This window comes from Cricetulus griseus, chromosome 2, assembly GCF_003668045.3.
Source record: "Cricetulus griseus strain 17A/GY chromosome 2, alternate assembly CriGri-PICRH-1.0, whole genome shotgun sequence".
NCBI classification, from domain to species: Eukaryota; Metazoa; Chordata; class Mammalia; order Rodentia; family Cricetidae; genus Cricetulus; species Cricetulus griseus.
In genome coordinates this window covers 319,152,540-319,169,902 of record NC_048595.1, presented here as the reverse complement: position 1 = coordinate 319,169,902, position 17,363 = coordinate 319,152,540, and the positions used below count along the sequence as shown (strand labels likewise).

The following is a 17,363-nucleotide window of genomic DNA, read 5'->3' as shown; positions in this document are numbered from 1 at the left end:
CACACACACACAGTCTTTTAAGAAATGTAACACGCACACTTGATCTTTTGTGAGGTGCTGATGATTGTAGGTAGCGGTTGTGGTGGATTGGACGAGAATGGCCCCCATAAGTTCATACATGTATTTGAGTGCTTGGTTCCTAGTTGGTGGAACTACTAGGTTTGGGGAAGGGTTAGGAAATATGGCCTTGTTGGAGGTATGCCACTGGGGTTGGGCTTTAAGGTTTCAAAAGCCCAAACCAGGCCCTGCTTGTGGATCATATGTAAGCTCTCAGCCACTGCTCCAGTGCCATGCCTGCCTGCCAGCTACCATTCTCCCTGCCATGATGGTCATGCACTCATTCTCTGAAATTGTAAGCAAGCCTCCCAATCAAATGCTTTTATAAGTTGGCTTGGTCATGGTGTCTCTTTACAGCAATGGAACAGTGATAAAGACAGGCTTTGTACATCTAAACACACCATCACGGAGCCACACCCCCAAAACAACTGTACATTTAGGTCATCCAATTTTAAAACCTGAGTTTTAAGATGGTAAAATTTATCTGAAAAACAACGGAGAGGTCTGCATTTTCTTTTTGTTTTGCTTTTTGAGACAAGGTTTCTTTGTGTGGCTGTTCTGTATCCAGTTCTATAGACCAGGCTGAGATTAAAGGTGTGCACCACTGCCTGATACAATCCTCATCTAAATTAAATAAAAAATACATAACAACGTACATGATGCATTATTTTGTGTGTGTACCTGCATGCGTGCGTGTGTACAAGGAGGGCAGAGGACAACCTTGAATATTCCTTAAACACCATAGCCTTTAACTCATGAAGTAGGCTAGCCTGGCCAGAGTATGTATGTGTGGGTGCCCTTGGGCACATACATGTGGAAGCCCAAACCTGTCTTCCTTGATCACTATTTTTTTTGAAGCAGTCTCTTGCTGAACCCAGAGCTAGCCAATTCCAGCTGTTCTAGTTAGCCAGCTTGCCCCAGGGACTGTCTCTGCCCCCAGTGCAGAACTCTTGTCCTTACGCTTGTGCAGTAAACACTTCATCCACTGAGCCACTTCCCCAGCCTTCCAATTGCTTAAGCCTGATGTCAAGTGCTTTTATTTATTTAGCCACCTCATCAGCCCCCTATAGCTTTGGTCTTACAAGACAGGGTTTCTCTGTGGCTTTGGAGGCTCTGTCCTGGAACTAGCTCTTGTAGACCAGGCTGGTCTCGAATTCACAGAGATCCACCTGCCTCTGCTTCTAGTTTTCCATTTTTAAGAGATAACCTATGCCAGGCAGTGGTGGCCCATGCCAGCCTGGTCTACAAGAGCTAGTTCCAGGACAGAGCCTCCAAAGCCATAGAGAAACCCTGTCTCGAAAAACAAAAATGATAACCTACATTTTAGTAAATTCAGAAGATATGTACCCATTGATCAGATTTATTATCTACTGAATTTGATGACAATTTTTAGGTTCAATCCTTAATAATTTATATTAGTATCTGAGATTGTTTAAGCTTTCTCATGGAGAAAAAGAAATCCAGGCAGCAGCTAGAGCTGCAACATAGTTTTCTTCTGCTGATCCTTGGGCATTTCTGTTACTCCCCCACCCTGCCCCCCATTGAGACAGTATCTTACTACAAAGCCCTGGCTGGTCTAGAACTCACTATGTAGACCAGCCTCTGCCTCCCAAGAGCTTGGATTAAAGGTGTGCACCACCATGCCTAGCTAGCCAGTCTCTAAATCAAGAGTTATGATCTTTGACCCATTGCTCAATCCATTTTGAGATTTGGTTGATGTTATCTTCTAGCTGTTCTGGTTCATTACTGGGCAGCTGATGCACAATTTCTTCTCTGTAAGATGCTCTGGCTTCTTCATAAAGAACTTGGAAAATCTCACACTGAATGTTGTCTTGTAGTTTCTTCTCATTATAACCCCTAGAAGGCAAAGAGGTGAAGCAAACAGAATGGCATTAAATATAGCTTTGGGAACAAGCTAGAAATGGGACTCTACGTGAATATATCAGAAATCACACAAGATAATCTTCATACTCTCTTGCCTAGAGAAAATAGACTAGCATCTATATAAGAGACTTCTTTGACACAAGGGCTAAACTAAGAATTATGAGACTAACATTTAGGCTTACCTGAATCCCTTGCTAGTTTATTAGTTGCTCAAATAATTACCAATCAGTTAACCAACAAACAAGTACCTACCTCAAGCTAGACTCTCAGCTAGGAGATAAATAAAAGTATCCATAGCAAGAATTTATGATAAGACAGATAGATGGTATACACAGAGGAAAACAAGGAATACCATTCATCAATTAGATAATTCATCATAAAAATGTTACCTGTATTTTACTAATCCAAAAGATAATAAAAGTAACTTATATGATATTTAGGCAGCATGTAAACTAACCAACTAAATATCCAGTTAAAAAAGCTAAGGGACCAGGGAACCATTACATGGTATCCATGCCCTCTATTGCCAAAAAGCCAACAAGGTCATTTGGAGCCTTTGATATCAATATGTCAACTTGATGATGGCAGTTGAGAAGAACTAGCCCAACTCCATTTGGCACCTATAGCTAAATTAAGTTTTTGTTTACTGTAAAAGTTGAGTTTCTGTTTCTCAGAGCTGAGGTGTACCCCACCCCCTAATCAAAACTTCTGTAACAAATGCTCCAAGATTTCCTTAGCTGCTTTGTAAAATCCTAATTGCTTGGTCTGGCTTCTGTAACCACACTTGCTTGGGGGGAAATATTACCCACCTTTGCCTTACAAAAGGGGTATGGGAAATTGACATGAGGCTGGTCTCAGGAACCCTGCCTTGATGTGTACATGAATAAAGCTTGCTTTAATTTGGCCATAATTTGCATCAGAAGGCTTTGTACACGGAAGGGATATGATGCTGGAGATGATGTGATACACATGTGACTTTCTGAAGCCATTCATTTGTAAACCAACTCTGATTACTCAGCTGGAACAAACGAAAAGAGTCAGGATTCTACCAGTACAAGAGAACCTTCAGCAGCATAGGCTGGAAAGCAGAGTTCACAGGGTCCATCTCAAAACTAAGAAAATACAGGCTGGAGAGATGCTCAGTGGTCAAAAGCACTTGTTGCTCTTTCAGAGGACACAGGTCCAGAGGTCTGACCTCTATGCTCCTTCATAAACTTGGTGCATATACACACACACAAAATAAACTATTAAAAATAAAGCCAAACATACTAACCAGTTTTTAACATAGTATTTCACATCTTAGTCTTTGGTGATTTACATAAAACTGGTTTGTAAGGTAAAATTTAAATTGTCTTGACTGACAAATGGCACATGTACCAAATGGCCTCTATTAGTTCTCTTTGCACAATTGTTTTCTCTTGAACCTGGGATCTTGCACTTGCTTTTACACATGCTCTACCACTAAGCTACATGGCTGGCTCCTTTCCTTGAACATCTTTTAAAGTCTTAATTACATATAATGTAATGGGTTCCATTATGAAATTTTCTCATTTATCAAGCATTTGCCCAAGCTGAATTCCATTATTGTCACTGTTACATCCTCTTCACTTTCATGTTTTTTTTTGTTAGCTTTTTTGAGACAGGATCTCTATATAGCACTGGCTGTCCTGTTACTCTGTAGACCATGCTGGACTCTCAGAGATCCACCTGCTTCTGCCTCCCGAGTGCTGGGATGAAAGGCAAGCACCATGACACCTGGCTCACTTCCACATCTTACATCTATTTTTCTTTGCTCAGAAGTTTATAATGGCTTTTCACTATTTAAAGAACAAAGATGTAAGTTTAGATCTAGCTCAGCCTAATTTGTCATATATTTGCAGCTTGCCCTCTGTGCTGCAAGGATTTCACACACATCCCAACCAGTGGCCAATCAGAGCTGACCATTCTGACCCTAGGTTTGACAAAATTCTGGAGCTTTTCTTTCTGATACTGTTTTCTAACTCCCTTTATACTCTCTACCAGCCTACAGTCTGGATTAAAAGATAACAGAAAAAAGTTCTCTCCCCAAGTTCCATTTTCTGGCTAAATCTATATGGGTGGGCCCAAAATATACTTTATTTATTTAAAATCATTCATTTATTTTCTTGGACATTTACTTATTATGTAAATAGTATTCTGCCTGCATGTATGCCTGCAGGCCAGAGGAGGGCACAAGATCTCATTACAGATGGTTGTGAGCCACCATGTGGTTGCTGGGAATTGAACTCAGGACCTTTGGAAGAGCAGGCAGTGCTCTTGACCACTGAGCCATCTCTCCAGCCCCTATGTGAGGGTTTCTATATGGTATATTCTACTAAATCAAGTTTTCAGTTGAAGCAGGGTGGTGGTTGTGCACGCCTTTAATCCTGTTGCTCGGGAGGCAGACCAGGCAGATCTCTGAGTTCGAGGCCAGCTTGGTCCACAGAGTGAGTTCCAGGACTGCCAGGGCTACAGAGAGAAACCCTGCCTTGAAAACAAAAACAAAAACAAAAACAAAAAAGAAAAAAAATTCAGTTGAGACATTCTGTCACTCAGAATATCTTACCTGTGTTTTACAACTGTCTCTGGTTCAGAATAACCAACATATAGATTTGCATTATAGAGAACAAATAAAGCAGCTACTTTTCAAATAGAAAGTCTTCTCACCGTATCAGTCAACCTCATGAATCTGAATAAAAGTTTATTTGCTTTAGTAACAAAATCAGAATCCCAGCATTTGGGAGGCAGAGGCAGGGAGGCCAGCCTGCCCTACAAAGTGGATAGCCAGGGCCATTACACAGAGAAATCCTGTCTCAAAAAAAAGAAAACAAAACCAATCTTTTTTATTTTCCTTACCTTGTTTCCAGTCTTTTGTACAGTATACTATTATCTGTTCTCAACACAAAAACTATATGAAACCAGCGTTCAGGAAAGAAATCACAACCATGGTAATCAACAATAACACCACCTTCTCTCATCTCATTCTCTAACTCATCAACGACCTGTAATAAACACACAACAAATAAAAAAGATGAGTGATCCAAAGAAAACGGAAATTAACTTTGCCAAGTCCAACAAATGCATACTCCTCTGTTCAGCCATACTTACTCTGTCTTCATCTAAAATGGGACAACCGTATTCTTCATCATAGCCATCATATAACTGCCCTAGAAGAGATTTACATTAACCTGTTAATACGTCCTGAGTAGATTTCACTGATTTTCAATTAATCCTAGATTTGAGGAAACACATCAGTGATTCTTTTAGGTGCAAGAAAGGGCACTGATACAACAGCTGAGACATGTACACTAGCTAAGACATGGTCAGCAGATATAAAACGCATGCTGAAAAATTGGAATCTTATCTAGAAGGAAACCTGGGTGGCAACACATCTTAAACTTACTTTGTTTGTTTTGTGCTCTTGAGTCAGAGTCTCACCTGCAGCCCAAACTAGCCTCAAACTAGGAACCCTCGGATTTCCAGCTCTAGGATTTTTCTTAATAAAAGATCTGCTTTTTATAACTCCTCCCGTCCAAGAAAGAGTCTCGCTATGTAAGAAATCCATTGGACTTCTGCCTTACAAAAGTTGGGATTAAAGGCCTGAACACCTGGCTAAAAGATTTATTACTAATTATGTGTATGTCTGTGTCTAGTTAGTGCACTCGAGTGTGGGTGCCTGCAAAGGCCAGAGCTACTGGATCTCCACAGAATTGGAGTCACAGATGATTGTGAGCCATCCACTGTGGTTCAGGGAACTGAACTTGGGTTCTCTGCAAAAGCCGTGGGCATTCTCAATGTCTAGATCATCTTTCTAGCCTTTATCTGAAAATTTTAAACATCAAAGTTGAAATAACTTTAAAGAGGGGAAGGGGACAGCCAATACCAGAGTTTGTGAGGCTATTAGTGGAAGAAAATAACTTTTTTTTTTTTTGGTTATTGATTGGTAGGAAAAGATAATGCATGAACAGCAAATATAAACACTCTCATACTCAGTAAGATTGGGCTCTAATTCCAGCATGCTGGAGGCAGAAGCAGGCAGATCTCTGTGAGTTCAAGGCCAGCCTAGTCTACAGAGTGAGTTCTAGAACAGCCAGGACTACAGGACTACATAGAGACCCTGTCTCAAAACAAAACAAAAACAACAATCACAACGACAAAAAAAAAAAAAAAATCAAGATTGGGATCCAGATTAAGGTTAAGAAGGCCTGGTCTACAAAGCAAGTTCCAGGACAGCTGTCTCAAACAAAACAAAACAAAACAAAAAAAAAGAAAGAAAAAGAATATAAAATTATTCCAAGCAAGCTCAGGTTCTTGCTTCTGGAAGTGAATCCCCTTCCCTGACCTCACACTTTTGTAAGGACTGAGGAAGAGGAGTCAGTTTCTTCATTCCTCAGAATCTCCAAAAGCCATTCCTCTCAAAAGCTAGACGGTCTTGGACCTGTGGCTGTAGCTCAGTAGTAGAACACTTGCTTAACATTCATAAGGCCCTGGGTTCAACCTCAAATACTCAAGTGAAAGAAAAAGTTAAATAATTTTATTTTAAAAGGCAGAGGCTAGCCAGGCGTTAGTGGAGCACACCTTTAATCCTAGCATTCGGGAGGCAGAGGCAGGTGGATGTCTGTGAGTTTGAGGCCAGCCTGGTCTACAAGAGCTAGTTCCAGGACAGCCTCCAAAGCCACAGAGAAACCCTGTCTTAAAACACCAAAACCAAAACCAAAACCAAACAAAAGGCAGAGGCCTCAGAGATGACTCACTCATCAGTTAAAAGCACTTGTTGCTCTTTCAAAGGACCTGGGTTCAGTTCCCAGAGCTCACATGGTGACTCACAACTCTCTGTATCTCCAGTTCCAAGGGGTCTAACACCCTCTTCTGGTCTCTGTGGGCACCATGGTAAATACACACACATGCAGGCAAAAAACTTATATACATAAAACTGTAAAGAAAAAAAGAAAAAAAAAAAAGATAGAATAACTTGCCTATTGTTCAGGAAGCTCGGGGTCTGATTGCCAGCACTAAATAAACCAGGCATGGAATCACATACCTAGAAACCCAAGCACTCAGGATAACCAGGAGTTCAATGTCATTCTCGGCTACACAGCAAGTTATAGGTCAGCCTGGGACAGAAGAGACCCAGTCTCAAAGCAAAAACAACCAAAACAATAGGCAAAATTACAGAGAAGACAAATTAATGGTAGAATGCTCACCTAACATGCATGGCCCTGTGTTTGGTTCATACCACTGAATTAAAAGAAAAAGGTAGGGAATTTAAATTTAACATTAGAAGTTTCAACAATTTACAGATGGTTAAGAGAAGTTTTCTTTTCTTTTTTGGTTTTTCCAAACAAGGTTTCTCTGTGTAACAACTCTGGCTGTCCTGGAACTCTGTAGAACAGGCTGGCTCGCACTTAGAGATCCACCTGCCTCTGCCTCCCAAGTGCTGGGATTAAAGGTGTACAACACCATGTCCCGATTGAGAATTTTTCTTTTAGAAGATAAGAAAGACAATCTCACCCTCACTATGATCTAGACTTAGCCATACTTTGGGCCACTATAAGCACTTTACATAGTTGATTTCTTTCGATACATGGTTTCTTTGTGTAGCTTTTGAGCCTATTCTGGAACTCGCTCTGTAGACCAGGTTGTCCTCAAACTCATAGAGATTGCCTGCCTCTGCCTCCCAAGTGCTAGGATTAAAGGCGTGCACACCCACCATCCGGCTCATAGTTGATTTCTTATGTATTTCATCTTATATTTTGTTATAGGTTGAAAGTAAGTGAAATGAGCTCTCTTCACCGGTGTGACTTGTCTTTGTGAAACGAATGCTCAGTCAGCATGGATACTGTCAGCCTAAGAAACTAAACTGCCTTCATGTGGCAAAGACTCGATAAAGGGCACTGCTGTTTCCTTGCCAAATATGAACTCATAACCAATACCAGGTGCTGTAAGCTTAAAATAACAAAAACAGCTGTGAAAGGCAGGGCATCCTTGACCACAGACACAAGCATCCAAGGTCACCGACTGCAACAGCAAAGGGATGTAGTACTTAGGAGCTACTTAATCCCTGCTCCATATGCAGTGGTTAACTTTCTCACTGCTGTTCGAGTCATGCTTTCAGATGTCAGCCCTCATGGCAGAGAAGGTATGACAGAGCTGCTCCAGTCTGAGGTGGGAGGAAGCTGCAGCTGCTACTATTTCACATGGTGACCAAACCAGGAAGTTGAGGGGAGACAAAAAACATCAAGGACAGCCCCCAGCACCTCTGCCAGCCAGCCTGTAAGTCCTACAAGTTTCACAAACTCCCAGGGTCACCATCTGGGGACATGAGCCCATGGGGCTGAAGAGAAGGCATGTACTCCTCTTGGACAGGACCAGAATTGTTCCCAGCACCCAAATGGGGCAGCTACCAACTGCCTATAATGCCAACGTCAGGGGATCTAATACCTCTGGCCTCTGTGGGTACCTGCATTCACATGTACATACACATAAAATGATAAAAAATACATTTTTATTACTAATTTTGATCTAAAACAACGGGGTATGGTGACACACACCTTCAATTCCAGCACCCAGGAGGCAGAGACAAGTGGCTCTGAGTTTGAAGTCAACCTGGTCTATTAGCAATTCTAGGCAAGCCAGGGTTACATAGTGAGACCCTGTCTCAAAAAAATGTACTAATATGTGAGCCTTTGGGGGACATTTCAGACTCAAACTAGAACAAATGGAATTTAAGAGGCATTGTGAGTAGTTGGGCAGGAATTAACTATGCTTTGCATCATCTGTAAGCGCACAAAGATGGTAGATAGTATTGGCCTAGTTCCCTCTCATTTGTATTTTCCTTACTTGAAGCTAACATTCTCAGCTAGAATAATGACATCACTAGTCGATTTCTCCTGCTTATACCCTGACATACTTTTTCATCTTGTTCATATTTGTTTTGCATGGAGACACTGAGCTCTTGGTAAGAGTGGACAGTTACCCAAGAGAATTCAGGGTAATGTTCTTCAGGGTCTCTCAAGCCTCTTGCCTATTATCCAAATTAATCACATTCACTAATTAATAAATTAATCACCAGTCACTCTTCCATCCCATGTGGTATAGAAGCAATGCTGTTTCATATTTGTTGTTTTTCATTTTTACCTCATTAGTTTTCTGCTATGGCACAAAGCAAACAGCACTCAGAATTGGCAGGGTCAGACACAGCATATTTTTCTAGGATTTGAGTTGTATAACTTTGGGACTTGTAACAAGTAAGACAAGTTTGATAAGCAGAAATCTGATCTACCTATTGACTTTATCTCTATCCAATAGCCTTTCCTGGCCTCCATGGCACCAGGAATGCACAATGGTGCAGACTTTATATACAGGGAAAACACCCAGACACATATTTTTTTAAAAAAATTATATGCTTGGCTGGGCGGTGGTGGTGCATGCCTTTAATCCCAGCACTAGGGAGGCAGAGGCAGGTGAGGCCAGCCTGGTCTACAAATTGAATTCCAGAACAGCGAAAGCTACATAGAGAAACCTTGTCTTGACAACCCCCATTTATATCTAAATATCTGTATATATCTACCTCTATCTATCTATCTATCTATCTATATCTATCTATCTATCTATCATTTGCACATATATGCTAAAATAGATATATGTAGGAAAATATCTTTCAGAATTAGAAACCTTACTGCTTACTGTGATTTTTTTAAAAAAGATTTATTCAGTGTGGTATGTATACTTTGCCTGCATGTATGTCTGTGAACCACATGCACCCCTGGTGCTCAGAGAGAGTGATGGATCCCCTGGAAGTGGAGTTATACTTCTGAGCCAGGTGTGGGTGCTGGGAATCAAACCTGGGTCCCTGGAAAATCAGTCAGTACTGATGACTGCTAAGCAATCCCTCCAGCCTCCTTTGATGTAGAAATGAAGATTTTAATCTTTTTTTATTATCGTGTATATGGTATGTGTAGAATATATAAGGAATCAAAGCAAATGTGAGTCTTTACACATGTGATTTTACCTGCTGAGCCACCTCATTGGCCTCCAAAATGAAAGGTATATGTGTGTGCATGGTTTTTCTTTTTCTTTTTTCCCCCCAAGACAGGGTTTTTCTGTGTAGCCCTGCTGTCCTGGAACAACTCTGTAAACCAAGTTGACCTCAAACTCACAGAGATCTGCCTATCTCTGCCTATAGAGGGTTGGGATTAAAGGTGTGTGCCACCATCGCCTGCCTACTCCTCATCCTTTTCTAAAATCAATGAATGGTATTCAAGAGAAGTGAGAGATATTAGAGACCTAGAAGATTTCTACATGAGATTATTCCAAACAGAACAAAACAGGCCAGAGAAATGGCTCAACAAGTAAAGGACTTTACCATCTGAGTTTGATCCCCAGGGCCCACATGGTAAAACTGACTCCTGCAAGTTGTCCTTTGACCTCCACATGTGGCAAACTCACACCAATATAAATATACAAAGTAACGTTAAAAAAAAAAATTCTAGGCACAGTACCAATGGCCAGGGAGATGGGAAAGGAGTACTATATAGATCCCCCTCAATCCCCCCAACCCACCCAGAGAAACTGTCATAAGACTAAAAGAACAGGGCAGAGAATGTACATGTGTATGTGTGGCAAGTAAGAACCAGGAGGTGGTAAGAAGGATAATTTCAGGGCTTGCTCTTTAAATATGCTAATTTGGAGATGCTGTGTTTAAGAAGATTAGAAAGGTATAATAGGTGTCTAGTATTCCTTAGCTTAGGGAACTACATAACAGAAGCTTGCCAACTCCTGAGTTAAGAGACAAACCAAGGAGCTGGAGAGATGGATCAAAGGTTAATAGCACTGACTGCTCTTCCAGCAGGACCTGGGTTCAAATCCCAGCATCCAAATGGCAGTTTAAAACTGTAACTCAGCCGGGTGTTGGTGGCGCACGCCTTTAATCCCAGCAAAAATAACTCTGGAGGCAAAGGCAGGTGGATCTCTGTGAGTTCGAGGCCAGCCTGGTCTACAGAGTGAGTTTCAGGACAGCCTCCAAAGCCAAAGAGAAACCCTGTCTCGAAAAACCAAAAATAAATAAAAATAAATAGAACTAACTCTGGTTCCAGGGGACCTGACACCTTCATACCAATGCATATAAAATAAAGTCTTTTTTTTTTTTTTTCTTCAAGACAGGATTTCTGTGTAGGCTTGGCTGTGCTGGAACTTACTTTGTAGACCAGACTGGCCTTGAACTTAAGAGATCTACCTGCCTCTGCCTCCCAAGTGCTGGGATTAAAGATGTGAGCCACCACTGCCCAGAAAAATAAAGTTAAATAAATTATTAGAGAGAGAGAGAGTGAGAGAGAGAGAGAGAGAGAGAGAGAGAGAGAGAGAGAGAGAGAGAGAGAGAGAAGCCAAGATTTATAGAGCAAGTAGCTCTGTGGTACAGTGCATGAGTAGCATTATGTAAGGACATGTTCTATCTGAAATGAATTCAATGCCCTGTGTTATTTTACCAGTCCCAGACCTATGTGTACCCTGGAGTTACCTTCATCAGACTAAAAGCTAACAAACTGGAGGTAGGAAAATTAAGGATGCTAATAGCATCCTTAGCATATACAATAAGACAATTGTATATGAGAAAGAACGTCAAGGGGAAGAGTAATCCCAGGGAACACAGGATAATACAGGCATTCTTACACACCCATGCTACTGAGAAGCTCAGTCAGGTTAGGGCTAATTTTTAAACTTTAGGAAATGAGGCAGGAACACTGAACCATACTCCGGGAATCCAGTAGAGAGGGAGAGGTGATGAGCAAAGCAGTCAAGACCTTGCTGGAGAAACCTACAGAACCAGCTGACCTGACCTAGTAAGAGCACACCGACCCCAGTCATAAAGCTGGGGAACCAGTATTGGACAGAAACAAACCCTCTGGGTGCTAGTTAGGAGGCCTGGGCAGTCTATGGGACCTTTAACAGTGGAACCAGTATTTATTCTTAGTGTATAAATGGACTTTGGGAGCCCATTCCCCCTGGAGGGATCAGCCCAGACACACGGAGGGCCTGTGTGACAGACTTTGATGATTCTCCCATGGAAGGCCTCACTATCCTTGAGTGGGTGGGGTAGGTTAGGGGAGTCAGTGGGGGGACATGAGAGGATGGGGAACAGGAACAGGGGGATTGATATGTAAAATAAGATAGTTTCTAAACAAAAAATTATAAAAAGAAAAAAAAAGAAACAGAAAAAAAAAGTGAGGCAGGGGTCTAGAGATGGATCAGTGGCTAAGAGTACTGGCTACTCTTCCAGAAGACCTGGGTTCAATTCCCAGCACCCATCCGTGTCTTACAGCCATCTGTGACTCCAGTCCCAGGATATTTGAAGCTCTCTTCAGGCCTCCATGGGCACCAGGCACATGCGTGGTGCAATTACATACAGGCAAAACACCCATATACACAAAAACTCAGGGGTAAAAAAGTGAGGTGGAAACAGAAATATCAGGAGTCTTAAGTATAACCAAATAGGGCCAAAAGGAATACTATGAGAAAAAAGAGAAAAAAAAAATACTGAGAAATTGGGTCACTGAGGAAGTTAATTGTATGAAGAAATCTTGGCTGGGCGGTGGTGGCACACGCCTTTAGTCCCAGCACTCGGGAGGCAGAGGCAGGCGGATCTCTGTGAGTTCGAGACCAGCCTGGTCTATAAGAGCTAGTTCCAGGACAGCCTCCAAAGCCAGAGAACCCTGTCTTGAAAAACCATAAACAAACAAACAAAAAAGAAAAGAAAGAAATCTTGACCAAGAAGTCTCTCCAAGTAGGTGTCATGGTTACATAAATTGGAGAAAATACTTAAGAGTGATTTACAAATAATAGAGACTCTAAAGTATCAGGCAGGGTACAATGGTGCACACCTTTAATCCCAGCACTTGGGAGGTAGAGGCAGGAAGAACCCTGTAAATTCAAGGCCAGCTGGTCAGCATAGTTCCAGGAATTTATAGGTCCCCTCATCCTCACCACCAGGTGAGCGCTACTCCACTGTCTCAGTAAGCAGCAAGGGCCAGGGCCAGTTCTGCTCTCATACCCTCATGGCCAGCTGGCACTACAGAGGGAGACCCTGCCTCAAAACAAATAATTAAAACATCAGAAGACATTAGAGGTAGGTAGCACAGTAGATGTAATAACAAACGTTGTAACAACTTCCAACATGAGGGAGAAATTGCTTTTGAAAACACAACTGCCAAAGTACCAAGAACCAAACCGACAAATGACAATTTTATTTTTATGCATAAAGGTAGATGAAAAACCATTACTACTTCTACTAAAACTGAACATTTCAATGGAAAAGCATATTATGTATACTTCTTAAATACCATTTTCTAAAATACAGCTTTAAAACATCTAACATGCTTGTTTAATCTCAGTACAATGGATTCAAGACCAAGTATACATGTTACAAGCATCCAGGCTGGATTACAAATTATCATAGTCATCATCATCATCATCATCGTCATCATCATCATCATCTTCACGTTTTCTTTTCAGGGCATTTGCTGACTCATTGGCTGTATTTTGGGATACCATATTAGTAGTAATAAGAATGTTTTTGGACCCAATTAGTGATGGATTAATCAGAACATTCTGAACTGCTGATGTTGCGGGAATTGAAGCTTTCACAGCAGGGGACTGAGAAGCAGGCATCTGTACTGTAAACCTTTGTCCTGTGAGGGACATTGGAGTGCCTACTTTAGTTGAGACAGACATGGTTTGTGGAGTTGGTGTGCCTAGTGTGGGAGTACTTGGTCTGCTAGAAACTGAACCAACACTTAACCGGGGAACTGTTATTCTTCCTGCAGGAGTAGATGCCTTTTTTTGCAAAGACTTAAGCCTATAGTTTGGAGCAGTTAAACAGTACCTATCAGGTGGCAATCTAGGACCTGAGTATGGCTTGATCAATGGCAAAGGGGTTTGATTTCTTTGTCTTGCAATATCTAATAAAAAATCTCTTGGGGGAGGAGAAGTGAAAGACTGGTCCGCACGGCACTGAATTGCCAATCGCACATCATCTGCATCAACAGTAGCTTTCTTAGCATGGCTTGAATAAATTTTAGCATCATCTAGAATTGTGGTCACATATCGGAAGGCAAACTCCAACATCTGATTTATAACTCTCGGCTCATATTCTGTAATCCCCATATCCTTCAGGATTTGTGCCATCATCTGTGCATCTTTCGGCATGCTCTTGGGAGAAGCCATCTTGCCAGACTCCATGATATCCGGTGATCAGACTTTAGGTCATTTAAAAAAAATATGGAAATTAGATCAAACCGAAATAGTTACTTTAGTAGCAACTGTTAGGAATTCAAAATTTTCAAAAATATATTTAAAATGTAAAACACCAATCTTTTTACTTTAAGTACACTTAAACTTCCCTTTGCTTAAAAATACTGAGTACCTTCTCTAAATGTGGAATATAAAAAGATGACACAAAAAGGTAAGTAATAAAAGATTAGGGGAAAATTAGGCATCGAGCCTGGGCATGCAACTATCAAAAGTTAAAGTGATTGATAAAAATAACATAATATAGTGATATCCTACTGCTTGAGTTCACAATAATCTGTCTTCCTGAGATCAATATACTGTCTGACACCTATGTTTAAAAATCACCCACAGTTTCCTTCTTCTTCATATTCAGATCTTCTCTTCACAGAAGTTGTCCCAATTACTATTATTTACAAACATTGCTGGTTATTTTGGGTTAGGGAAGGGGAAATGTCCAAAATAACTATGTAACTGTACTAGGCATGTAGTGCTTTCATTTCTTATGTCCCTACAGGATGTAAATTGCTTACTACCAGTGTCTTTCTACTTTCTGGATCCTCTAGCAACACTTAGCTAACTTAGTGCTAACACTCAACTACCTGACTTAAAAAAAGAATCCAACATCAAAGAGTCCCTTACCTTCTTGAGCTAAATCACCCACATTAACGTACTTCAGTCCTGATCTTGATGCAAGTTCTTTGCCTAGTGTGGTTTTTCCAACCCCTGGTGTACCTGTAAAAGAAGCCACAGAAAAATACTGTTCAAATACTACTTATTAGATATCAGCCATCGTATGCCCTGAAGATTCTAAAATGGCACAAAAATTCTCTTAATTAGCAATCATATATGTATATATACCATGATCTCATAAAAATTCCCCAGAAAGCCTGGCACAGTGTTGCTATGCCTTTAATCCCAGCACTCAGGGGGCATAGGCAGATGAATCTCTGAGACCAGCCTGGCTATACAGTGAGTTTCAGGACAGCCAAGGATACAGAGAAAGACCTTGTCTCAAAACCAAACCACTGGGCGTTGGTGGCACACGCCTTTAATCCCAGCACTCAGGAGGTAGAGGCAGGCAGATCTCTGTGAGTTCGAGGCCAGCCTGGTCTCCAGAGCGAGTGCCAGGATAGGCTTCAAAGCTACACAGAGGAAACCCTGTCTCGAAAAACAAAAACAAAAACAAAACAAAACAAAAAAAACACAAAATTTTCCAGAAATGACTAGGTGTCAGTCTCTGTATCCTAACTTCCAGGAGCAGAACTCCAGCAATTCTGATGGCAATTCTGCCTGTTAACAACATGCAACTTGCCAGCATAAAATTAGGCAACTCAAATAAACTACCATCATTTATTGCTTTAATAGGAAAAATTTAATATGAGGCAACTCATTACTACTACTTACCCCCAACTCTAACAACTTCCCCAGAGGAAACTATTATGAACCAGTTTCTCACTTAACTTTCTCTGTGTTTGTGTATATCTAAGGGATATAATGTACTACTTGGTATATACTTAACTATGTATATACACACATTGTCCATATCCACACATACAGCACTGACAACCTATACATTGTCCTTTGCTTTTCTCCTTTTATAGCTAATTATAAGACAATCAAAACTGTTTTAGCTGTTCAAAGTAACCCTGATAAATCACATCTCCATATTCAGGAAAATATTATTTTCACTGTAATACACCAATCTGAGTCCTGGACTCAACTTGTGTGAACTCTGTATTCAACATGCTTATTCTAATCTACAGATTTATGGTGTAGCTTTTGTTTTTAGATAGGGCGCTGTGCATTCCAGGTTGGCCTTTCGGATCTTCCATAGCATTGGGATAATAAAGGTATGCTACCCCATCCAGTTTATGCAGTTCTGAGGATCCAGCCAAGGGCTTCATGCCTACCAACTGAGGTACATCACCAGGGTCTCACTTTTGTAGCCTAGTGGCCTCAATGTCTTAAACTTCAAGACAGTCTGTCCGTGCTGTTGTTTGAGTTGCCTAATTTTATGCTGGCAAGTTTCATATTGTAAAATGTTTTTCTTAAGGAATCTTTAAGGCTAAAGTCTGCTTATGACTCATTAACTGACAAATTCTGCTTCCACAAACAGCATCTTATTTATTTAAAATTTTTTGTACAAATGAATAGCATCTATACCCATTCAATTTGTTTACGACTGGCCTACGATGCTGTTAGATGCTACAACTTAACATTTCCAGTTAAAGCTTCGAAGATCCAGAAGAGCCCCACCCACGACCAGCTCCAGACCAGAACATTTCTTTGGCACCAACGGTCACAAACGCTTAGAAGCCTTCACACCGAAACAACGACAAAGCAGTGACACCAACCGAACAAATAAGTCAATCGGTCACGTCTCTCCACGGACATCCAAAAATCATTGACCGAAAACTTTTGGTAAATGAAGCAAAGGGGTGAAAAAAAAATCACCACCAGGAAGGAAGGCCCAAAGACCGAGGCACCTACCATCACCCCATCTCCTAACGGCTAGAAACTACCTTTATAGCACTTCGGGGGAGACACCCCAAGCCCAATCCCGACAAAGGACCAGCAGCCACCCACTTCTGCGGGCGAAAATACCAGATTCGCAAAGGCTAAAGTCTCCGGCGGGGCGGCGGGACAGCGGAGCAGGACCCGGAGCCGCTCTCCTTGCTCGCCGCGGCGCGTCTGGCCAACCGAATACCGCCCCCCGCCCCCAACGGTCGCGAGCGCCGGGTCCTGACGCGACAGCCACGCCACGCCGCGCCGCGCACCGAGGACGAGCCCTCAGCGACCCCCTCCTCTCCCGGGACCTCCCAGCCCCTGGCATCCCCGGCCCGGCCCGCCGCGCGCCCTAACCGGTGAGCAGGATGTTCGGAAGCTTCATAGTCCTCCCTCCCAGGCCGTCAGCGCCCCGGCTCACGCGCCCAACGCGCCGTCCAGGGAGGAACCGGAAAGGGCGGGCAGCCCTGGGCGCCCGCGACTCGCGTTCCTCGAGGCCACGCGTGGGGCTTCCCGACGCACTCCAGGGCCCCTTGCCACGCACCTATGACCTCCCGGACTTCGTGGCTACGTTTCCATCGAATGGTGGAACCCGGGCCACAACTCGGGCCGGC

The 17,363-nt window shown here is 42.1% G+C and overlaps 2 protein-coding genes across 4 annotated transcripts; both read right to left on the bottom strand.

Moving 5' to 3' along the window:
* Positions 1–1,399: 1,399 nt before the first annotated feature.
* Positions 1,400–17,239, bottom strand: Ak6 (adenylate kinase 6). 3 transcript variants are annotated; one of them, XM_027401609.2, is made up of 5 exons: positions 17,107–17,239; positions 14,884–14,976; positions 5,068–5,126; positions 4,816–4,961; positions 1,400–1,914 (listed from the first exon to the last, which is right to left on the bottom strand). In XM_027401609.2, exons 1-5 carry the CDS (start codon positions 17,132–17,134, stop codon positions 1,722–1,724), a joined length of 519 nt encoding a protein of 172 aa, XP_027257410.1. In that variant the 5' UTR covers positions 17,135–17,239; the 3' UTR covers positions 1,400–1,721. The 3 variants fall into 3 exon arrangements, with proteins under 3 accessions (XP_027257410.1, XP_035296423.1, XP_027257409.1); XM_035440532.1 differs by lacking the exon at positions 17,107–17,239 and adding an exon at positions 16,831–17,094; XM_027401608.2 differs by lacking the exon at positions 17,107–17,239 and adding an exon at positions 16,849–17,094.
* Positions 13,314–17,127, bottom strand: Taf9 (TATA-box binding protein associated factor 9). The gene is made up of 3 exons (XM_027401607.2): positions 17,107–17,127; positions 14,884–14,976; positions 13,314–14,210 (listed from the first exon to the last, which is right to left on the bottom strand). Exon 3 carries the CDS (start codon positions 14,191–14,193, stop codon positions 13,396–13,398), a length of 798 nt encoding a protein of 265 aa, XP_027257408.1. The 5' UTR covers positions 14,194–14,210; positions 14,884–14,976; positions 17,107–17,127; the 3' UTR covers positions 13,314–13,395.
* Positions 17,240–17,363: the final 124 nt, after the last annotated feature.

Coding starts and splice junctions, on each gene's coding strand:
- Ak6 (XM_035440532.1), bottom strand. CDS start 17,077: ATGCCAGGGGCTGGGAGGTCCCGGGAGAGGAGGGGGTCGCTGAGGGCT. Junction 14,977..16,830: donor TGGTATTTTCGCCCGCAGAA/GTGGGTGGCTGC, acceptor CTTCTTTTACAG/GTACACCAGGGGTTGGAAAA. Junction 1,915..4,815: donor TACAAAAGACTGGAAACAAG/GTAAGGAAAATA, acceptor TTTGCCTTCTAG/GGGTTATAATGAGAAGAAAC.
- Taf9 (XM_027401607.2), bottom strand. CDS start 14,193: ATGGAGTCTGGCAAGATGGCTTCTCCCAAGAGCATGCCGAAAGATGCA.